Source organism: Podarcis cretensis (assembly GCF_951804945.1).
Source record: "Podarcis cretensis genome assembly, chromosome: 1".
Taxonomy (NCBI): Eukaryota; Metazoa; Chordata; class Lepidosauria; order Squamata; family Lacertidae; genus Podarcis; species Podarcis cretensis.
The window spans coordinates 42202062-42226188 of record NC_137170.1 but is presented as its reverse complement, the minus strand read 5'-3'; the positions used below and the strand labels follow the sequence as shown (position 1 = coordinate 42226188).

Sequence of the window (24127 nt, the reverse complement as noted above, 5' to 3'; positions counted from 1 at the left end):
TCTGAAAATGTTAGGGTCACTGAAGAAGTGTCTGGCGTGGTTACTACCATATAAACTGACTCTCAGAGCTGCTAGGGAACAGGGCAGAAATTCTCCTGTCTTAACCATGATTACAGAATTGTCAGAGCTGATGGAGATGTGGCAAGAAATAGAAAGATTGTGTCTGTGACAATCAGATTGAGGAGGCACATCAGAGACAGCAAAGTTATCCCAAGATGCATGGTGCAAGCTTGAGTCCAGTCAGTGCCTGTCTTGAGCTCCACGAGAAAAGAAAGAAAGGATATGCAAGGAACCAATATATAAATAACTTGATGGGCCCCCGCTGTGTCACCTGCTTGATGGCAAACTAGGATTTGGAATAGCAACTGTCTGTGCATCTGCAGTGATGACACTGCAATGCCAAGATTTCCAGCAAGCAGAGCTGCCATGATGGCGTAGGAAGTAGGGTGATTCTGTCATGCTGCTTAAAACTATAGTTTAAGGCTTCAAAGCTTAAGAACACTGTGGGATTGTGGAACCTAGGAAGTTACCTTATACTGAGTCAGACCATTAGTCTACCTAGGTGAGTATTGCCTATACTACCTGGCAGGAGCTCTGCAGGATTTCAGACATGGCGATCTCCCAGCCCTACCTGGAGATGCCAGAAATTCAACCTAGGACCTTTTGCATGCAAAACCATGTGCTCTACCAGTGGCTACTAACCTTCTACACTCTTACTCTCTTTCCCCTCCCCTTCTTGCATCTGCAACCGCCCTGGTTTATATTTGAAGGTCTATAAATAAAAATGTTTTCTGCAATAAGTAGTTCTGAACATAAAGTTATAAAGGTACTTTCTTACCTTTCTTATAAACTTTCCAGAAGCATTCAAAAAACAAAACAAAACAGATTATAGGCATGCGCTTCAAAATTGTTACCAAAAATGAGAAATATATCCATAATCTGTCCATAATAAAACCATGCTCATCCACAACTTGATTGTTGCTGAGCTGGCTTGCATTACATAGACTTGGAGAGAGTGAACGGGACGGGCCTGACCTTATCCAGCTGTGCCCACCTGGGTTTTTGGTACTACAAGAACACCATCTCTTTGCCTAGGAAGCTTCTTGACCTTGGTTTGGGCTAAGCGGGTCTGCACCTGTTATCAGGCCAGAGAGACAAATCAGGGATGCTGTTGTCCAGCAGCATCCCTTATCCAGTTGGCCAAGGAAGTTTTGGGGTATTGTTAGAGGCAGCTGTCAGGCCAGCTTGAGACTTCATGGCCTTCATGACCACCTTTGGTCTTTGTCAGATGGCCATTGGTTCAACACACCAGGCAGGGTACACCCTCGATGTGATCATCGCCCCAAGAGATATGTGGGCTGGACTGAAGATTGGGGGAGCGCAACCATTATCTGGTTAAGTTTGGGCTGACTGTGGCAATTCCCCTGTGTAAAGGTGGGGTTCTGTTCTTGGAAACTAATGGAAACTGATGTGACCCTGTATGCTCTGGAGTATTTTCCAGTGAAGAAAGCTAGCAATCCCATTGAAGACATGGTCTCACTATGGAATGGCAAGATGAAACGTGTGATTGGCATAATCACTCCTGAGCATCCTCTCTGATGTTTTGAAATACAAGTAGCCCTTTGGAACTCTGAGGAGCTCTGGACTATAAAGCAAGCCGGACAAGGACAGGAATGCAAGTGGTGCAAGTTTTGCTCTGAAGCCAACCAAACACTGGTCAGAACACATAACTGTGCCTACCATGCAGCAGTGTGGAATGCAAAAAATGTTCATTTTGCAGCTTGAGTTGCATACTCTAGTAGCCAGCCAGTGGGGTCATTTTGGACAGTCCCAGTTTGACTCCCGGTTTGGGGGGGGGGTGGAGAGAGCCATAGTGGGGCAGCTGAAGGCATTCTCAGAGAACACCCATTCCAATCTGGGTTCAGGCCTGGCCACAGAATTGAGTTGGCCTTGGTCACCCTGATGAATAACCTCTGCACAGAAAGGAACACAGGGAATGTGACCTTGCTCCTGCTTCTCTCATTGGCTTTAGATACCATTGACCATGCTTCAGGGAATGGGAATTGGGGACACTGTTACAGTAGTTCTGATCCTTCCTTCAGGACCGAGTCCACAGAGTAGCATTGGGAGACTGTTTCTCGGTCCCCTGAAATCCACGTTATGGGGTGCCGTAAGGGATTATATTATCTCCAGTGCTATTTAATATCTACATGAAGCTACTGGGAGTGGGCATTAGGAGATTCAGGGCGATGTGCCATTTGTATGCTGATGACACTGAGCTCTACTTCTCCATAAGTTCTGAATCGGGAGAGGCCATGCCTGGACACAGTCCTTAGCCACTGTCTGGACACAGTGGTAAAATGAATTAGGAAAATCAAGCTTGAATCTTGGCAAGATGAGGCACTGGTGGTAAGTAGTTCCCATGTCCGAGAAATTGGCCAATTGTCTACCCTGGATGGGGTTTCACTCCCCCTGAAGGAGCAAGTTCACAATTTGGGGGGTTCTTGTGGATCCAACTCTGTCACTGGAAGAACAGGTAGTAGCCTCAGTGGCTAGAGGTGCCTTTTACCAACTGTGACTAGTTTGACAGCTATGACCATTCCTGAACTGGGAGAGCCTGGCCACAGTAGTTCATGTATTGGTTATTTAAGGACTGCAATGGACTCTATGCAGGGCTTCGCTTGTGCTTGATCTAGTGCAGAATGCTGAAGCACGACTGCTCACAGGAGCGAGGCAATGTCAGCGTTTAACACCTGTGCTCAGAAATCTGCACTGGCTGCCCATCTGCTATCAGGTCAAGTTCAAGGTGTCACTATCAGAATATGAAACCCTTAACAACTTGGGACCAGTTTACCTACGAGATCACCTTGCTGCATATGAGCGTTGATAAAGATTTTACAGTACTATATAGTGCCTTAAATACAGATGAACATGTTACTGTGAAAACCTGATGGAAGCACATGGCTAATAAAATACTGCATGCTGATAACACTTGAAACAATGTTGGTATAAGTGTTTCTACACTGCAGGTGGATAAGTTGGTGTATCCAAAGGTGTTACTCAACCCTCTCATTTTCTGTTTTGTAATCTAGACGCATTCTACCTACAGACAGATCCCCACTGATCCCAAGGTTGGCGAACTTCAATATTCTTTGGGAAAACCTGCTGGCGTCTTTTGTACATGGTATGAATAAGAAATCCTGGTTAGGGCTAAATAAGACTTGGAAAGTTCATACAAACATTGCCGACATTTTAAAAAATGTGATTAGATTTCCCTGCCAAGATGACAAATCCAGTTGGCTATCCAAGAACAAAGTAATTGCCACTCCTCGTTGGCATAAGATTTCCATTGGAGGCACATGCTGATCAAATGAAAAATGAATCAACAACCCACACAGTGATTTTATGACTTACTAATCCATCTAATTGTGAGGCCTGACCTCTAATATTCTGATGTTCAAACCACATAGTGAGATGAAAGCTACATCTTAGATTGCTTTGTGGTAGGTTTTACGGTGTATCCCTCTGAGTTCATTTATGCAGCAGACGGCAAGGCAGATCATGCTGACCCTGATTCCAAGATGTAGGGATGCAGCAATCCTATATCTCCTCAGGATTACTTTCACTTCAGTAGAGAGCACTGAGTTGCTACACAGCCAAAAGAACACACTTGCAATAATGAAATTTGTGTTGCTGTTTTTCCTCCAACAAATCTTCACCAGCTAAGCTGACTGAAGTGAACAGGGCCAACTACAAACTCAGGGCCAAACCAGATGGGAGATTTTCCTACAGCTTTCATTTTGCTAATTAGCAGTCCAGTGGGACCCATTTGAAGATCAGGGAAGTGCTGTGCCAGGAGATGATGACTTTTGATGCAAGGCAGTTTAGACTGACTCGCATTTTCCCAGTTAAAGACATAATGGGTACATCCATTAAAAAAAAGGTTAGTGCATTTGAAGGGTGAATGTGATAATAATGGAATTAGCTACATAAATATAATATTGCAGTAATGTATTGTACAATACTGAGTGCTGGATGCTGATCAGGATGTTGTTTACAAAAATTAAATATTCCCCAAATGTTATATCTTCTCTCTTTTACACATTGAACAAATGCAGCTTAATGTTTGTGCAAGGCAAGGCAAAATCATCTTTAATTAATCCACCATTCTGATATTCAAACAGCTCTACAATAGAAGATAGAATTTACCGTCCATGGTGTAGAGCCTTGAAAATATTAAATAAGCACCAAATAATTAATGTCACTGTGGACAGAAGGTATCACAGCCATCTGATACAATTTTCACACACAAAAAAATAATTTTTGCTGCCCTGCTGCTGTGATTAAAGTTGCAACCCTGCAGGGCCACAGATACCTGCAGCTTTTAGTGCAGGCTGCAGCTCCTTTGCTGAAGAAGATTAGCTATTTTAGGTAAGCCACTTAAAGATTTTTCTTCCTTGATTAAGCAATCTACATTTATTTATTTTTTAAAATAAAACAAACCTGTGGGCAAGAAACAGGGTTGCGCTGAGCAGACCCATGCTCTGCACTCTGATGCTGCATGCTTTTCTGATACCCACACACACAGCATGAACTACATCCATAGTGAGGAGTTCAAAATTCCACAGAAGCCTTTGTGCCTATAACCTGCCCCACAAACATGTGTGATATGCATGGGATGGGGGGCAGGGCTAATCAGCACCCACCCACCCACCCCACTCCTGGCTCAGGTATTCATCAACAAGGGAACCTTCAACGCCTGCGTATTCTACAAATCATGCTACAGGCTTCTAAGGAAGGTAAACATTTTTCAGGGATGGGAAAAGGATAAACTCGCAACCTGCCTTCTCCCTATGAGAGGAAGTGTGGGATTGGGCCTGACATCATGCTCAACATATCTTTAATTCTACATTAAAATGAGAGGTTTACTACAAATCAGTATTGTTTGCATATGGAATGACATGCATCTTAGTTGTTTGAGGGTCTTCCTTCCAGGAATTATGCTAATGGGGAAATCCAATGGGATGGAATTGTGAAAAAATTAATAGAAAGTGCAAAGATTTTGAGGTTTTTGTTATCCAGCCAAGAAGGGTGATCATAAATATTTTGAAAACCTACATATTAAGTGACCAGATAGAGCTACCAGAAAGCATATAGACGACGTCTTCTTTTAAAAACTGATTATGGTCCTGTACTCCCACTTAGATTTGAATTTTCAGAAATTCAAACTCAGACATCTATGTGTTGTAAAATGAGTGTCTTGTGCCCTGCCTGGCCAGCGGAATAAAACAGGAGCAGGGAGGAAGAGACTGTAGTGCCTTCCTCACAGAAGGTTTGGAAGCAGAGGTGGGGGGGGGATTAGCCATGAGCAGATTAGATTATGTTTTCAATGTATATTAAGAGCCTATTTGTTCACAGACATTTCCTGACTGTTAACACTGATATGGCACAGTGTATGGCATGGGTAGGCAAACTAAGGTCCGAGGGCCAGATCCTGCCAACTGCCTTCTAAATCCGGCCCACGGACATTCCGGGGATCAGCGTGTTTTTACATGAGTAAAATGTGTCCTTTTATTTAAAAAGAATCTCTGGACTATTTGTGGGGCATAGGAATTTGTTCATCCCCCTCCCAGCCCCTAACAAGGTGTGACTGACAGTGGACAGGCCCCCTGCTTAAAAAGTTTGCTGACCCCTGGTGCATGGTATTGAATTCCTCTGCTTCCATATTATATTATTTTTATTGTTTTTTGAAGTTTTTTGTACACTGCTTCAGACATTTCCTTTAATATAAAGTGATATATAAATGTTTCAAATATAACAAAACTACACTTCCCATAAGGTTCCATCCCCTTCCTGCCTCACATCTGACCAAGTACACTTCCATACTGAAAGAACTGAACACAACTGAGTGCCTGAGGAGACGAGAGGCCAATGGAAGAGATAGCAGTCACCCATTTTGAAGCTACATGAGGATCATTACCATTTTACTTCCCTCCTGTTGTTGAATGCAAGCAACTGGTCTCAGCTTAAAATTCACATGCAGCTTGAAGGTTGCTCACTGTGAGAATTGAGCAAAGAAAGCATCATGCAGCTTATGCCACTGCAGGAACAAAATACATGCCCCTGCGAGCTACATTGCATTTTGTCCTCTATGTTATTGCAGTCTGCCTGTGATTTGGGATGAGTCACCCCAAACGGTTGAAAGGTATATCCTTCAATTGCTAGGCAACTGCGCAGCATTTCCCCTCTGTCGCCTCCAGAAATTACAGATTATTATTTGACCAGGACTGAAACAAAGCAGGGTTGAAGTGGCCTGACAACATTCAAAAGGAAAATGAGGTCCAGGGCGTGGTATGTGGTTGGTTGGTTTTTACATTTTACAGGAAATGTTGGGAGCTAGATGGACAGGTGATGTTTGCATCCACAACCCTGGTGAAACAGGCAAAAGGGACACTCACACATCTTACTTTGCTGAGATGTGTGACTGAGATCCATGTATGAGGCAAGCTCATTCAATTCAAGCTAGGATTAAGACAGAAGAGTAGCCATGGGACTGCTGATGAAGAGGACAGCCCTGTGCCTTTTCCCTCCTACACAATGTCCAGGGATGCTCAAGGTGCAAGAGGACATGGTCGCCCTGCCAGTTCTCTCAGTCTCCACAAGTGGGAAACAATGAAGGGGATTGGGAGGAAGAAAACCCAAGGGGCAGTGACATCCCATCCCATGGCAAGTACATCCCTAGACATCATACAGAGGAGGTGGGATAAAAAGATACAGTCACTATTTTTATACCGTAACATAACATAATAAATTTGCTACATGAATTTTGTAATAAAGCAACTAGCCTGCATCTATTAATATCCAGGTGAAACAGAGCTGTAATTTTCCCAAGTCATGGGAGGGAGAAGGAGAGGCGGGTACAGAAAATCCTCTTTCACAGGTGAAGCAGGAATAGCAGATGTGTAAGTTGCTTCTATTCTTGCTGCAATTCATAACATGTGAAGCCATCCCAAATGTTGATTCTAACACCTGTCTGAACTATTTAGGACTGGCCCTTAAGACCAGCAGTATCAGGGCATGTTATTATTTTGCATCTCAATCGGCATACTTGGGTCTTTTCTAAACTAACAGTAACTCTCAAGACACAAATTCACACAGCCCAGCTTGGCAAGCTTCTCTGACTTCTGTTGACACAATAAATGCATGACAAGCAGTGTGACAAACAGGTCAGGACATCATCTTTTTAATGAAGACGCCTTTGCAATCTGTCTTTATTTTTATTTTTTGCATGAGATTCCCCCATCCCCACCCACAGATATTGTGATTCAGTTGCTAAGGCAGTTTGCGTGCCTGTGTGTCCTATCATAGGTCATGACTGCATCTGAAGATTTTCTGATGCTGTCATTGTGTTCAGCTGTTTGTAAGTATTTTCTAGTTTTGCTCATGAAGTCTAAATGCCCTCCTAATGACAAATCTGCGTACAGCTTTCAGAATTGCCAAATGTGGTTGAAAACCAATTTTCTAAGCAATTATTTATTCGCAATTCATCAGACAGAAAGATCTAGATACTCACAATCAGCCTAATCTTGATTTTAGGGTGTTGGAAGCCTCCGTGATATATATGCTGCCTGCCAGATGTGGAAACAATTTGCTTTGTTGCAATGGCTGAGAATCATGTGAATCAGAAAATCCAGCATTCAAATCTGACTTTAGCCATAAAGCTGTCCGAGGCAACCACTATTATCTCTGTCCTGATCTCCTTCCCCAGTTACAACATGAGAATAATAATCATACAGGGTTGTTGTAAAAATAAGTGAGAAAATTCATAAGAAACACTTTGATTCTTTAAAATGTACTGTGTGAGCGATAGTATTAGAATAACATCCAGATGGCTCAAGGAAGTAAGCCAAATCATGTGGAGAAAGGTAATGGACAGCAATATGAGTACATCCAATCTCATCCAATCCTGGAAATTTTGGGAATTTTGTTCTTGCATGCCTGGCAATTCACAAGATCCTTAATGTGAAGAAAGAAGTAGGCTATAAATTCCATTAAGACTTTCTTCTTTGGGCTTCTAGTATAACTCCAGCCTCATCTCCGATTGTGGAAATATCCCTATTCCCAGTGTTTTATGAAGGGATTTCCAACTGGAAATTCCAAAATGTGGAACTGAAACACAAGGCTGCAATACTATAATCTCTAACATGGAAGCTCCGCTGAGCATATAAACAGGTATAAACTTTGCAGCATAAAGCTTCAATCCTAAACTCACTGGCGCTGCAGTGCTGTACCCATTTGATCTGGGAATAAGCCCCATTGAGCTCAATGGGCCCTATTTCTGAGCAGACATGCATAGGATTGCAAATTGCACGGAACTCAAGTTTACGTCTAGGTGTTACATGAAGCATCAGCAGAACTGAATCTGGCCAATGACTCACTGCAGCTGAACACCAGAACCCATTTTCAATGTCAAGGCTTAATCCCAGAATATGTGAAGCAATGATAAAGAACATGGCCTTGAGCAAGGATGGAGAACCTGAGGCCCTCCTGATGTCGCTGAACTACTACTTCCATCACCCTGACCATTGACCATGCTGGGTGGGGTTGATAGGAGCTGTAATTCAGAAACATCTGGAAGGTGGCAGGTTAGCCAAATCAGGTTTGAGAAAGAGAAGAGGGTACTCCTAGTAGCAAAGCACAATATCCATCAGTTCCAGTGCATCTGGGATTAGGGTTTGGAGCTTTCAAAATGAAGACTGTGACCTCCAGGCTCTTCCTTTAGAAGTAAAATACTTGCCCTCAGAATATGTTTTCCTTTCTGCCTTGCTGTGGCAAACACTTTTTTAAAAAGTAGCCCAACACCCAACAGGCAGTAGTGTGGGATTTTCCCACCCTACACTACATAGCTGAAAGCCACAATGAGAACAAGAGGGGAGAAAAAAAGTGGAACAGAAAGTTACTGTATTAGTATTTAATTAAAACGGTCAGCTGCAAACTACACTGAGAGCAAGTTGAGGGTCTCTGGCTGCCGGCTTTTAAAGAATTTCATTCCCACTTATGCGGGCATCTGCCTCCTTGGAGGGTTAAGTTCTTAAGTAATCACTAATTTCCCAGTGGATTAGGAAAATAAAATTAACACAGTGTGATGATTTAGTATTGCACAAAAGCATTGGGGGGCTGACTGCTCTGCTGACCAGCAGATTTTTCTCAAACTCTGTGTGGGATTTCAGAGAAGGAAAACCAGTGAATGCATAAGAACAACCAGGTGCAAACTCTCACCTGCTGTGCCGGGAATCTTCATAATATAATGAGTTGACAGATTTCCATGGATAGGACTATCAGGATCAATGCCAGGTGTGAGGTGGCCTTCAGCACAGTGCCCTCCCCACCCCCAAACCATCCCAGATAGTGAGATAGTGGTATGGTTTATCAGCCCTGCATTGATAAATATATGTATTCTGTCTTTTAAACTCTTGTTGTTGAGCCCACCCTCTCCTTCGGTTTCCCAGCTGCCAACAGAGTGACAATTTGTGTCATTACCAACATGCTCCTTTCCTTCCCTTTCTCAAAGGCAAACGTTGGCAGAGAGTAGAAAAGTGCCAAACATGGCAGTAGGGCGGTCAAGTGTCCTACTGTTAGAGGCGGATTTAGGGTAGCGTGACGGGTTCCGCTGTACTGGGCACCAAGCCTAAGGGGGCGCCGCAGGGCATTGCAACTATGATGCAGTGAATTGAGCAGAGCAGAAGGCGAGAGGTGCCGCCGCCAAATTTTCGGTTCGCACCGGGGCACTGCTGGAATTTGAAAGGCCAAAGTTCACCCCTGCTACTGTTAAAGAGGGACAGTCCTTCAGAGCAACTGTCACTCCCTTACTATCTGGCCAGGTTCAAGGCATTTGTGTCAACCCACAAAGCCCTAAACAATTTAGGTCCAGTTACTTATGCTCCACCTCGATCAATGAGACCATGTGATGGTTCCTCATGCCCCTGATCGTTGGCTGCTGAACATTTGGTGTGTCAGGCCCTGCCCTGTGGAACTCCCTGCCAGTAGAGGTTCAGCAGGAACCATCTGTCTCCTTTCAGATGTCTTTTGAAAACTTTTTATGTTGAGATAGGACTTTACAAAATTTCCCCCCTTTTAACGTATCAGTTTTTATTGATATTTACAGATGTTTTATTTATGTTTTAAACTATGTTTTTATGGATCTTTTGTTGATTTTATCCTTATATGTTGTGTGACAACTAAATTTTAAATATGTAGACTGCAGTCCTATGCACAAATCTCATTGAAATAAGTGGATTTTACTTCTTAGAAAACATGTTCAGGACTGCATTGCGCTAGATATAACAGCTCTCAGAGACTTAAAAATGCCAAAGACCTTTTATTGATAGCTTCAAATGCCGATGATTGTAAAGCGCAAAAGAAAGTTTAGCAAAGGCCCATATTTCATGGCTGATCATTAGTCCTGAGGTTTTATAGCCACAACAAAAAACCACATGGAACAACCAGCATACAGAATGAGCATTGACAGGCAAAAAGTTTCATTTATCACAGGAACAAATGGATTGAGTTTCATGCGATGGCTGAAGATCAGACAAATGAATTAAGAACGTACCCATTCGGAGAGCTCTCTAGGCTAGCAAAGTTGAAAACAAAATAGTAAATGAAAATTTAGTCTCACAAATGGTGTGTGTGTGTGTGTGTGTGTGTGTGTGTGTGGTGTGTGTGTGACATATTAAAGCAGAAACTCAAAACAATATTTAGACATATACATATACATATTGAAGGAACGTGTTTTAATATTTAACTAAAATAAGCAATAATGATGGGCACAATCCACCAGGAAGTTCTTGTTGTTAATGATAATAATAATAAAAGGAGTTATTTAAGATCTAAGTATCATTGCAATAGGGTTTACGCAGGTAGATTGTGTCCACTATATTTAACATTCATTATCTTCAAAAGCTGATGCTTCCAAGAAACCAACTTGTATGCAGCACGCTAAATATAAAATTGAGCTGCAGGGAATAGTAAATTACTGCCATAGTACTGCAGCAGCTTTACATAATCACATTTATGAGACCAAAGAAAGTGGTCAGCATATAAGATAGCTGCTCTTGCGTTTACCAAGAAAACCCATTGGGATATTTTAGCTGGCACATTTACTGTTCTTCTTCCTTGTAGCTTTCCTTACAATGATGCCCTCCAGGTGAATTCTTTATCTCCCCCCCCCCGCCCCGCTTGCTTACCAAAAGCGTAAAATGTATTAATCAACAGCCTTGAAGTCTTAAAGTGGTCTCTCTCTTTTTTGACAATTAAGTCTATAAATTTGGTATACTAATCAGGACTCTTATTTACAATAATAAAAGAAGTTCATACACATGCCAGACTCACATCCATAGTTTAAACAAAGCAGCAGCTGCCTACCTCTTGCTGCACCCAGGAATCTGCCCGTTCACACCTGCAAGCACTTCCCCAACACAAAGAAATGTGCCAGATCTTCCCACTAAATACGGACAACTTTACTGAAGAAAAAATATTTATATCACGGGCAATGATCATGCTAGACCATAATGAGTTTAAACATGCCAGCATGGCTTCTTATGCATGTTTTGAAGTTGGTTTGTTTTGCAAATGATCACTGTTAAACCAGGTCCCCATTTTGGACAAACAAGAAGCCATGGTTTACTAAAATTGAAAGAAAAAGCTTCTGAAGTCTTCCTCCCAGCTGCATGGAAAGAAGAGAGGGGAAGAGGGGTGCATAAGCCTGAGGCTTGCTATGCATCGTGATAAACTATGGTTTGTTGTGAAATGTGAAATGTGTTCAAGGTGGCTTACAGTCAACATATATATTAAAAAATATATAAAAACACTGTGAAACAGTTATTAACAGAACAAGGCAGAACCAAGAGCAGCATGGATAGCAAAAGAGCATGATGTTATTAAATCAAAGACACGAGAAAAAACAAATGAAAAAAATGCATGTGCCAAGTGTTTTGTGGGGAGCAGGGAATGTGTTCCATGATAATAAGGAGTCCACAACAGAGAAGGCCTGGTTCCAAGTTGCTTTGTACCTATCTACATAGAGTTTAAACAAATTTCCTGAAAAGAGTCTGTGATAAATCTCTGTGTCAGGAACAGGGATGGCATGGCCCTTCCCTGTTGGGCTACAACACCCATCATTATTTGCCATGCTGACTGGCACCTGTGGGAGCTGGAAACTTCTGGAATCCAATGTCTGGAGGACCACATGGTCCCTGTTCCTGAACTAAGTGAATAGACAGGTTCATATAGGACCAGGCATCATTCTCTCTCTCTCTCTCTCTCTCTCTCTCTCCATAGAGATTCACAAACCCTCCATGAGAACAGCACTGGCATTTCCTTTTCTATCGCTCATGTCAGAATACTCCAAGCTACTGTTAGTTTTATATTACAGAGACGGGCTGTGACACTTAAGAAGTTATTCCATTTTGTGTGCCACTAGAATACATATACAGCTGAAACCTGGATAATAAATAACTCCAGCATGATTTCATTAGTGCACCAATCATCCTGATGTGACCCTAATATAACCTAAGTCACTTTGTATAGTATACGTAACCAATATAAACCATGCTAGCAATGTCCCACTCATTGCTCAGCTCAGAGCTTATTCAAATCTTATCAGAAGCAGAAGAGAAAACACTCAGATAAAATACAGGCAGTTCCTCACTCGCACACAATCGCACACATGCGACTACTGGCACATGGATTGTTTTTGGTGCTGAAAGAGGGCAGGGCAGGAATGGAATGGGGCAGAGCGGGGGGGGCGCAGAACAGGATTCCCCTGTGGTGTATCTCTTTCCACTTTTCTGCTGTAAGAGGCAAAGCAGGAAGATACAGATCTCACCCACAGCTTCTCACCAGAGTGGCTAGGAAATTGTGCAGTTCACTGGCACTTCAGCTAGTAGGGAAACTAACACACTCGAGAAGCTCCTACAGCCACTTCACAAAACAGGCAGAAAGGCAAGCTTTAGGGCTACAATCCTATTCACATATGCTCAGGTGTAAGTCCAATTAAACTCAATGGAGCTCTTGAGAATAGACATGTGTAGGACTGGACCGTAAAGTTCTTGCCTAAATGGTGCCCCTGCCTTTTACAGACCTTTCCCACTCTTCTATCAATGCAACTGGCTCTTCAAACTTTCTTTTGATCCCTGATTATTTCAATAGCTGAGGCTATGCTGCACCAGCAGCAGTCTACTGACAACTTCTGTGCCTTTTATAGCTCTATGTCCAGGTACAACAGCTTCCCATCGTATTTGTTCATTGAGAGGAGAAGAGCCACACTTAATGAACCTTCCCCTTGTCATGTGGGGTAATAAATGTGTATGATCTATTACTATGTCAGCTATTAGTGACCCAAGTTCAGTAGTAAAAGAGTGACAGCTGTTATTTCTACTTTTTGCTTTGCATTTATTTAAATATCATTTGTCTCACGTGTTATGGTGGCTACACCCAAACTCTACACTGTGAGACATAGACTTTCAATTCAATTGGAATATTGCTCATCTGGTAAGAACTACCGCATAAAGAAGCCTAGTGTTAAAACACAATCACAACCCATTGAAATGTGGCTCTGGTGAAATCCTGCCATTCATACCTGAAGCATTTCATCTGACAAGCAGGGATGAATGGAAGGATTAACAACATGTGGAAATGGAGGGATTTAGCACTGGTTAAAATGACACAAAGTATACAAATGGGGTGGTGGTGGTTTAAAAGTCCTTTAAAAGTAGGATGTGCTTTATAAACTGTCCTATGGCAGATGGCTCCAGATAGCTGTTTACTACCCAGAAGCACCTCTTTACACTATTGACACTTGACATGTGTGGTTTTAGGACCTAGCTGGTTTCTGTGATTTTAAGCTGTCTTAAACTGTTTTTAATACTGCGTTTTAGTTGCTATAACCCTCCCTAGGAATGTTAGGGTGAAAGGTGGGTAATAAGCAACAACAACAACAACTTCCATGTGATGTAGTGCAACTTGAGAGAACTAGGGATGTGTACTTCAACAAAGTGCCCCTGAATTTAGTTGGACTTATTCCCAGACAGCTGGTCATAGGATATCAACCATGTTTTCCCCATATATGAGCAGATGGTCCAAACGGACCTAGGCTTGATCCCTAGGCTTGTGAATCCAATGCATGGTGCTTGAAGCTCCTCGCAGGAAGGGTGGGATGCAAATAAAACAAATTTTTAAAACATTCATTGATGCAGGTTATGTTTAAAAATCACACATCTTTAAGCATTCAAACATTGCACCATTGCATACCGTTCAGACACGCCTGCAATTTTTCTAACAGACATTTACCCATCTTAAGTAAATAGTAAAGGTAAAGGTAAAGGTACCCCTGCCCGTACGGGCCAGTCTTGACAGACTCTGGGGTTATGCGCCCATCTCACTTAAGAGGCCAGGGGCCAGCGCTGTCCGGAGACACTTCCGGGTCACGTGGCCAGCGTGACATCGCTGCTCTGGCCAGAGCCAGAGCCAGAGCCAGAGCCGCACACGGAAACGCCGTTTACCTTCCCGCTGGTAAGCGGTCCCTATTTATCTACTTGCACCCGGAGGTGCTTTCGAACTGCTAGGTTGGCAGGCGCTGGGACTGAGCAGCGGGAGCGCACCCCGCCGCAGGGATTCGAACCGCCGACCTTTCGATCGGCAAGCCCTAGGCGCTGAGGCTTTAACCCACAGCGCCACCTGCGTCCCAAGTAAATAGTACACAACCCAAATAGGATACAGTTGCTCAACTTCCATTTTCCTGCTTAAAAACAATTCCCTCTGGCTTTTCCTGCCCAAAGGAACCCTTACGGTCTACTTGTTATTCCACAGTTTCTGCAAATTAATGCACTACTTTTATGTTACTGCTGAAAGAAAGAGGAAAATGTTAAAAGTATATTTAAATAATAATAAGCCCAGAGAAGCATGAAAATTCCCAGTCAAGGGAGAGCCCCCCTTTTAATCAAGAAGCAAGTTGGAATAATTTATCATTTATTCAAAAAGAAAACTGCTGCCAGTATTTATATTTATGTGTCCTATTTACTACTTCTGAGGATCTTTGCATTCTAACACAGGTTTTATCCATCACAACTCTACTTTTCCCTAGCATTGATTCTGACAGGTGCCTTCTAGATGCCCCGTAAGGGGGAAACTGTAGGGACATTTTGCTGCAGGAAAGCTGATTTGCATAATTACAGTGGGGGTTTTTCCATGTTGCTGCAATAGTCAAGAGTTTCTTTATGCTCTGTTTACAGGAAGATGGATCAAAAATTATTCCATGATTAAACATATAAATAAAAAATAAGGGTAAATCAAACAGCTTATGCAGAGAGAACAAAAACAGCTGCATGGGAAATAACAGGCCAGCTCATAAGATAGACAGGCTGGCTTGTCTGGCAGTACAAACAGGCACGAGGAAGCACATTTGGTGTTTTAATTTGTTGCAGCCCTCATGTCAAAAGACTTTAGACAATCAATTCAAGCAACGTTCAGTGGCCCAGTTCGAACAGCACCATAAACCATGGTTTAATGTAAACTATACTTCAATGTGAAATGCAAACCAGAGCAGTATCTGTGTGTATGAATGCATAAAACATTTTATCCCAGGATAGTTGCCTGTTGCCACTATTAGCTTAACCACACTGGAGCAAAATGGGAACCCCATCCCAGTTGTTGTGCCAGACCTTTCCCCTTTTAATGCAGGGCGCTGTTGTTGTTGTTTTTTTCTTTTCAATCCTGGATTTTTGGACTTTCCAAGGGTCAGAAAACAACACATTTAAAGGGAGAAAGGTCTGGGGCAACACTGGGATAGGGACAATGTCATGTGGATATGCCCCATTAAAGGGGAGAGACGCACATATGAAACCACATTCTGCCCTGGTAATAGAGACTCAAGACATAATAAGGCTTGATCATGCACTGCAATTCCAGAACAACTCTCTGCACATATCTCTATTGCACTCAGGAATACTTGGCTACTGCCAAGGAATTGGGGTTGTTTACTCAAGGACGCAGGTGGCGCTGTGGGTTAAAGCCTCAGCGCCTAGGACTTGCCGATCGAAAGGTCGGCGGTTCGAATCCCTGCGGCGGGGTGCGCTCCCGCTGCTCGGTCCCAGCGCCTGCCAACCTAGCAGTTCGAAAGCACCTCCAGGTGCAAGTAGATAAATAGGGACCGCTTACCAGCGGGAAGGTAAACGGCGTTTCCGTGTGCGGCTCTGGCTTGCCAGAGCAGCGATGTCACGCTGGCCACGTGACCCGGAAGTGTCTCCGGACAGCGCTGGCCCCTGGCCTCTTAAGTGAGATGGGCGCACAACCCCAGAGTCTGTCAAGACTGGCCCGTACGGGCAGGGGTACCTTTACTTTTACCTTTACCATGACATGAGTGATATTGTCTCATATACAATATTAGTGTTGCTGACTGCGAATGAGTTTTTAAAATTAAAAAATTAGACTGAATTGACGTATTAGTCCCAATGTTGACTATATTATTTGAAATTTGTTTAATGTAGTCTGTTTGTAGAAAAAATGAATGCATATCTAATAGCTTATTTACTTTAAAGTGATATTCTTACATACAGGTAAATGTGATGTTTTAATTTTCTATACAGAAACCAAAGCATAAAACTGCATACTTCTTACGTACATTTGTTTAACTGTCCAGCTATCTAACAACTCCCTGTAAAAGCAGAAAAGACAACCTCTGTAAGTCTTTCCAGTTCCTTTCCACTCCAGAGTTTATGCCTCTGTGTATTGATATATCATATATCGACCTGGCAATTTGCAGTCCTCACTACTAATCAGATGCTCTTCTAAGGTGCCCAATGTACAACTGTTTAAATCAAACTTCAGCAGCAATAAGAGAAAGAGCGCATTTATACGTAAGGTATGAAAACAGAGAATGCAGGTTTTTGTGTTTTCTTAATGTTCACGCTTTGGTCCTATCTTGGAAAAAGAAAGAAAGATGGAATTCAACTGCTTAACCAGGAGGTTGTAATGTTCTCTGGCTTACTCCCAAGCAACTAAGAACAAAACTGAGCATGCTAATGATCCAGTGTTATCAGCGGCTGTGCTGCTCACACAGCAGCTCTCATAATGGGACAAGAGGGAACCAGCATTAGCATAAGACACTGCTGGTCCCCATCCCTGCTGACAACACAGAACCACTGCTATTGTTACGGCATCACTTGCTTGCTGCCCTTGCTGAAGCACAAGGGAAGCTACATGGCTCTGTCAGGACCAGACAGGGTTAAGAGTTGGAAGAGTTCCTTTTGCTCCATGGAGCATTTGGGGCTCTAGGAGCCAGGATGACTCTGGTAGACATCCCTTAGGAAGTTCACAAGCGGGGTGATGGTTTCCTTGCTGGGTACTGGATACACATCTTTGCACCATTGTGCATAAGATGGCTAAGCAGGGGAAGGTTGCTCATTCCAGTGAAACAAACACAACCCAGGCGCTTTGGCATGTGCCAAGCCTACATCATGGGCACTGCTTCCACATAGTGTGACCCCACAATATATGAATAATGTGATCTTTTTGGCCTGATGATTATACTTCCTCATAAAGGTAAAGGGACCCATGACCATTAAGTCCAGTCGCAACCAACTCTGGGGTTGCGGCGCTCATCTCGCTTTATTGGCTGAGGGAGCCGGCACGACTAAGCTGCTTCTGGTGAAACCAGAGCAGCGCACGGAAACGGCGTTTACCTTCCAGCCAGAGCGGTACCTATTTATCTACTTGCACTTTGACGTGCTTTCGAACTGCTAGGTGGGCAGGAGCAGGGACCGAGCAATGGGAGCTTACCCCGTCGCGGGGATTCGAACTGCTGACCTTCTGATCGGCAAGTCCTAGGCTCTGTGGTTTAACCCACAGCACCACCCGTGTCCCCATACTTTCTCATGGCAAGGTGCAAATTGGAAGGGAAAGACCCAGTCGATCAGCCCCTCCCACTTAGTTGCATCCTTCACATGTGTATCATTTACTTTACTATACCATACCATACTTTCCCATCCTGCTGGCTGCATGTGTGAAGGGGGTAACTTACTATGTACTAGTTTGATTCATGCCTAAAAACAGTGGTTCTCAAAGGGTGTGGCATGCCACACTGGTGTGGCAGGAGAGGATGGCAAGTGTGGCCGGAAGATTTCAGGATAATCAAAGAAATGTTTAAACATTTCAGTATAGTATAGTATCTAAATATATATATATGCAGAATATGAATAGATATTTTTTTCAAAATGAGAGCAAGAGCATCAACTGATACTGAGGACAATATAGCTGTGAACAGGGATTCTCAACTCTGACAACCATGAACAGAAAAGAGAAAGGCTTCTTTGTGTTGATGAGTTTGTTTGTTTGTCTCAAATTAGGCCTAATTATAAATGAGATCACTCAGCAAAAACAAGCTCACACCTCTCATTGGATTTGTATACATGCTTACGGTACATACGTAAGAGGCTCTTTTGTAATTATATTTTGGGAATGATTCATATTCTTATGTAGCTGCATTGCTTTATACTCTCTGGATGCCCCGTGATCACATTATGAAGCAGTTGTGTTCGATGTTGTAAATCAATCACTGTCGGGAGTTGTTTCTTTCCTCCAATGTATTTCTTATCAATTAAAAATTTGGTGTGGTGCAAGCAAATTTTTGTTCTGTAAGTCTGGCCCGAGGGAGGGGGGGACTTCATGGGGGTGGGAAACTAGAATACTCTGACTCCAGGTCTCTTCTCATTTGAGTGCAAAGTGTTTAACAAAAAAAAATTTCCTCACGTTTCTGCTCCAGTGATTCCTAATAGAAAAGTAATGCTGCCCTGCACATGACCTAAATTCAAAGCAACTTGACTCTCAACACCTTGTGCTAGCTGTACCTCAAAGGATGCTCCTCAGCAGATATTTCCTTCTGGTGGTATAATAATTGGTCTCCGAAGAAGTAAGGATGGATTGGGAGGTTTATTTTTATTTTTAGAAACTGCTTGGAATTTCTTAAGAAGCGGCTGACGTTTTTTTTGCAAGGTGTGGGGATGAGAAAATAAAAGACACTATCCACACACACACACACACACACATAAACACACAAAAAGGAAGTTTGGCAATATCATATAATTCATTCTGAACACTCAGTCTTTTGAAAGGTTCCTGGGTCAAGGCAGGAAGGCGAGAAGCAGTTTAATCTTGGATGACTGGCATCCCATGACACCAAAACAAACATCCTTTTACTCACCCCTTCGCTGGAATTGTCTCCTGTATTGGCAAGCATCTCTTGGAGGGCCCTGACAGATAAAGACTGCTCCAGTACAAAGTTACAGATGCAAAGGTCAGGAGGGACATACTGTAAAAATAAAACAAGCAGCAAAAATCAGTGCTCTCACCCACATCAGCGTTTGCCACAATAGATCTGTGAGTCTTTAAGGTATCTCAAGACCCTTTGCTGTTTCTGCTGTGACAGCCTTGCATGGCTAGCTCCTCTGAAAAGATTTGTGCAAGACTACAGATCATTAAAAAAATGAACAGCACTATACATTTCAGTGGTCCCCAAACATTTTGCACATTTCCGCTCTACCCACGACATGTCCATTGCAGGTTATGTTCTCCATTTTTTAACAGTACGTCTTAAAAACATGCCATGTAAAGCAGGCCCAAGTGAGAAGTGTATAAATGATGTGTAAGCCAAAGTAATGAGTGCTCACTGGAAGGACAGATCGTGAAGCTGAGGCTCCAATACTTTGGCCACCTCATGAGAAGAGAAGACGCCCTGGAAAAGACCCTGATGTTGGGAAAGATGGAGGGCACAAGGAGAAGGGGACGACAGAGGACGAGATGGTTGGACAGTGTTCTCGAAGCTACCAGCATGTGTTTGACCAAACTGCGGGAAGCAGTGGAAGACAGGAGTGCCTGGCGTGCTCTGCTCCATGGGTCACAAAGAGTCGACACGACTAAATGACTAAACAACAACAAAGCCAAAGTAAAAGGGTAGAATCAAAGAATTGTAGAGTTGGAAGGGACCCTGAGGATCATCTAATCCAACCCTCTGCCATGCAGGAATATTTAGCTGACTCATATGGGAATCGAACCTGAAACCTTGGCAATATCAACAACACGCTCTAACCAACTGAGCTTAGTTATATGTAATTTTAAGTACCAGTCCTAGACAATGTACAATAAAATCAATGAAATGTCTTTTAAATAACATTAAAACAACATAGATGACAGTACCTTTTGTGTGTGTGTGTGTGTGTGTGTGTGTGTGTGTGTGTGTGTGTGACAGCTCAGCAAAATCTGTTTGCAGCCCAAAGGTTTAAAGGAATTCCTTCACTTGCTTCCCATAAAGGTTGGGCCAGGAATGGGAACATGTGGCCCTGCAGATGTTGTTTGTACAGCAGCTCCCAACAGCTGTAACTATTGGCCCTGCTGGCTAGAGCTAATGGGACATCTGGAGAGCCACAGGTCCCCGATCTTTGATTTAGGTGATTTGGAGCATTGCTCACAAAAGCTCATTGAAGCAGCATTCAAGATTTTGGCTTGAATGGTGCTATACTGGTGGCTCATAGGAAAACAGGAAGCTGTATTATACAGAAGATGATCACAGCTACATTTAGCTCAGTAGTCTGTGCTGATTGGCAGTGGTTCTCCAGGGCTTCAGACAGGGGCCAGAGATTAAATCTAGAGCTTCTGCATGCAAAGCAATGCTCTGCCACTAAGCTAGACCCTTCCCTCAGCAAATACTTTGCTCTGGAATGCGTAGTTGTTAAAGAGCTGATGACGATACTAATGAATAAAATTATTTCTGATACTATGTCCTATTCTAGCCTTCTTGCTAATTATTTAGATTTGAGGAAATTGTTTTTTGTGGGCAGGGGTCAACTAACGTGTGCTCTAAGTACCATTCATGCAAGGTCACTCAGTCCTTTTAAAACGACACTGTGTGGCACCCGATGTTTAGTTGTTACATACAGCAACTTTTATTTTACAAGAAAAAACAACATTTTTAATAGAGATGTACCAGTATTTTAAAGCCCATCTTGGAACTTTCTTGCAAAGAAAATTAAGAGATGTGAAGGCCTGGGGAAAAGACCATAATATTTTGTTGTTGTTGTTGTTGTTGTTGTTAGGGATCCCCCCCCCCCAATTTTTTCCTGTGCCTTTGTAGCACCCTGCTTGTGGTTAACGCTTAGCTGGAATGAAATATTCAACGCAGCAACAGAGAAATTAAAATAATAATTTATTTGTCAGACAAATAAATATGAGGCACAGTGGTATATGGTTACCAAGCTCTGGCCTGGCCTCTTGCCATTCTGGCCAGCACTTATATTTCCTTAATCCAGCCCCCTTGCTCCTCCTGTGGCTGCCTCTGTCCAATCCAATCAGCCTGGTTAAAATTCCTATTGGCTGTTTGCTAGAACCAATCACAAAAGATACACCCATTTCCTTCTTGCCCTTTTATGGAAATCAAAAAGCTATATATTCTTCTATCTATAAATGACAAATAAGTAGTAATATATCTTACATGTGTCTCAACAAGGAATCTTAATTACCAGCTCACCTCTTGCCCTCCTTGCCCTATTGCCTTCCAAAACAGATAATTAATCTTGAATTTTTATCTTATGCATATGTCAAGGATTGAGTTCACATCAACATTGAGAGATCTCCTTCATTTGAAGGTTTCTAAACAAAAGGCCTGACAACCATATATCAGGAGTGCTCGATTGGCGTCTTCTGTCTGGCAAGGGGGCTTGGCTGGTGGCTGACTTAATTTCAGGATAGTTACAACTCTTACAACTATATGAAATAAGAATCTAGCATTTCTTAAATCCTTTGCATAATTATATTTAAGCTAATATATTTAATACATAAACAACCTTTTACAAGGAAAAGAAATCTTAAAAGGATCTTAGTTTAAGAAACAAACAGCTTTAGAAAAGTCTTCCCAAAAATGTTCTCTTTCTGCCAGCTAGATGCTTTTTCACTGCTCTTGACCTTCTTAACCTTAGGAAGAAGATATGGCTCATTTTACTATTTATCCACCCTTAATTTGTAGGGTCAGTGTAACCTTGGCAGTCAGCCTGTAATTCCCTTTTTACGACTTTGAGAATTGTTTTCTGCTATAAATCAGGGGGGCCCCTTGTCTAGGAGTAAAAATATCTTGCCAAGGTTTTTAGGCAACTGGTCTTCTGCCTGGCATAAAATATTTGAAAATCATTAAGCTTTTTAAGATACAGGCCCTGATCAAACATATAAGCTTTAATAAAAATGCAAGCTTATGATTAGATGCCTCACCTTCACATTTCTAGCTACTAAGTCACTGATAAAGTTTGCTAAAAAGACGAATGCCATGGAGAGTGTATTACAAACAATGAAGTGTTCAATGTTCCTGGCTGGTAATGGAGTTGCGTTTTTTAGACTGCTACCATTGCACGTATTAATATATAAATAAAACATTTGCTCCTGTAATATATAGGCTGTCGCTGCTCATTACAGTTAAACTATTGAGCAACAAAAATGTTAAATATTCAGTGCTCGCACAGTCGTTCCCTCTTGTTCAATTAACAGTGTTGCTATCTTCAAGATCAACAACACAGAACTCAGCAAAATGCCCTTTTCTCTCTTCATACATTTGGCAGAAGTGATTGCATTACACAGACCCAACAGTTACTCTGTGAAGGTCACGTTCTAAAAAACCAAAGTTTGATTTAAAATATATCAAAACATAATATTACAAAGGCCATGTCAGCAAACGTTCCCTAATTGTTAATGGGAGACAAGCAGAGGACAAAAGCTTTGAGCAACATGTCCCTATTTTTCATATCCATAGCCAAGGGATTTGCTAGGCTAATTAGGTGACATAATAGGAAAGGAAAAATTCCCTGTGGCTAATTTGATTATAGTGTCTATAACTCTAGTTCTCGTGATTCTTTAATCGTAGCCACATAGATCAAGGTCTTTTCAACCTGCACTCTTAATGCTGCTGGCTGGCTTCCCTTTCCAACTCTATCTTTCTCTCAACCTTGTTGGTGTTGAAAACCCATCTGAATTCTCTCATTAATTTCTGATATCCCATAATCAGATACTCCATAAAACCCAAAGCCAACAACAAAATAATACCGGGAAAGCTGGTTAATAGTGAAGGAATTCAAGATGTGGCAATGATCCTACATTTTCACATTAAATCAGTGGATGCTGGTCTGCTAAGACAAATGGCACACTGCCCCACCAAGCCCAGTCTGTCCTCAGCCAGTCCCCACCTGCCTGCCTTCTTACAGTCCAAGTGGTAACTCAACATAGAGAACAGAGGCAATAACAAGTACTTAGTTTGGGCCTAAGTCACTGATAGGCCAAGCCAACAAAATGCATTTCAGTAGGGACAAATGTAAGGTTCTACACTTTGGCAGGAACAACCAGCTACAGAAATATAAGATGGGGGACACCTGGCTTGCTTAGCAGTACATGTGGAAAGGATCTAGGGATCTTACATCACAAGCTTAAGTGTGATTGTCAAAGAGTGAGCTGGCAGTAAATCACACCGGTCAAAGTTAACCCTTTATTAGCAAAAACACGGTCTTCAGACTTGGCTGAGTGTCTGGCCTAACGAGCACAGAACTCACCCCTGGTAGGTCTTGCCCCATGAATTCGCTGCCAAGACTGGAAGTCCCCAAACCTCTCCTCTCCAGGCTTTTTTCCAAGCAAACAGAGCCTGCCACTACCCTGCCTGATTCTGGGAAAGGGGAGCTTATTGCAGCAGGATGGGGGATGGGACACACCTGTGATTCTTCACCAACCTGATTCATCTCTGCCTGATGGCCACCCTCCTCCCACTTCCCTGCTTCAGTTTCTGCCTCTGATTCTGGACTTCACTCTGCCACAGACTCTTTCAGCTCACTAAACCCTGTTGCCTCTTTAGCTTCCAACACCTCCTCTTCCCAGTCTTCTCCCTCTGACCACTCATCGTCGTCCCACTACCAATCGCCAGGCTCTGAGCCTTCTTCCCTTGGTGGTTCCCCAGCTGGTTCCTCCCTGCATTCTGTCCATGACAGTGTCGTAGCAGCAAAAAAGGCTAATGCTATCTTAGGCTGCATCAACAGAAGTATAGTGTCCAGAT

General features: G+C 42.6%; 1 protein-coding gene and 1 long non-coding RNA gene across 2 annotated transcripts in view; one reads left to right on the top strand and one right to left on the bottom strand.

Annotated features, from left to right (window-relative positions):
- Positions 1-24127, bottom strand: part of RYR3 (ryanodine receptor 3) — a 271072-nt gene that overhangs the window by 181031 nt on the left and 65914 nt on the right. Inside the window, exon 3 of the mRNA XM_079954045.1 lies at positions 19256-19363. Within this exon, the coding sequence (XP_079810171.1) occupies positions 19256-19363 (108 nt within the window). The remainder of the gene's footprint in view (positions 1-19255; positions 19364-24127) is intronic.
- Positions 4708-7721, top strand: LOC307204482. Its single transcript, XR_013833710.1, has 3 exons — positions 4708-4799; positions 6384-6758; positions 7597-7721. It is a non-coding gene; the product is annotated as an uncharacterized lncRNA (long non-coding RNA).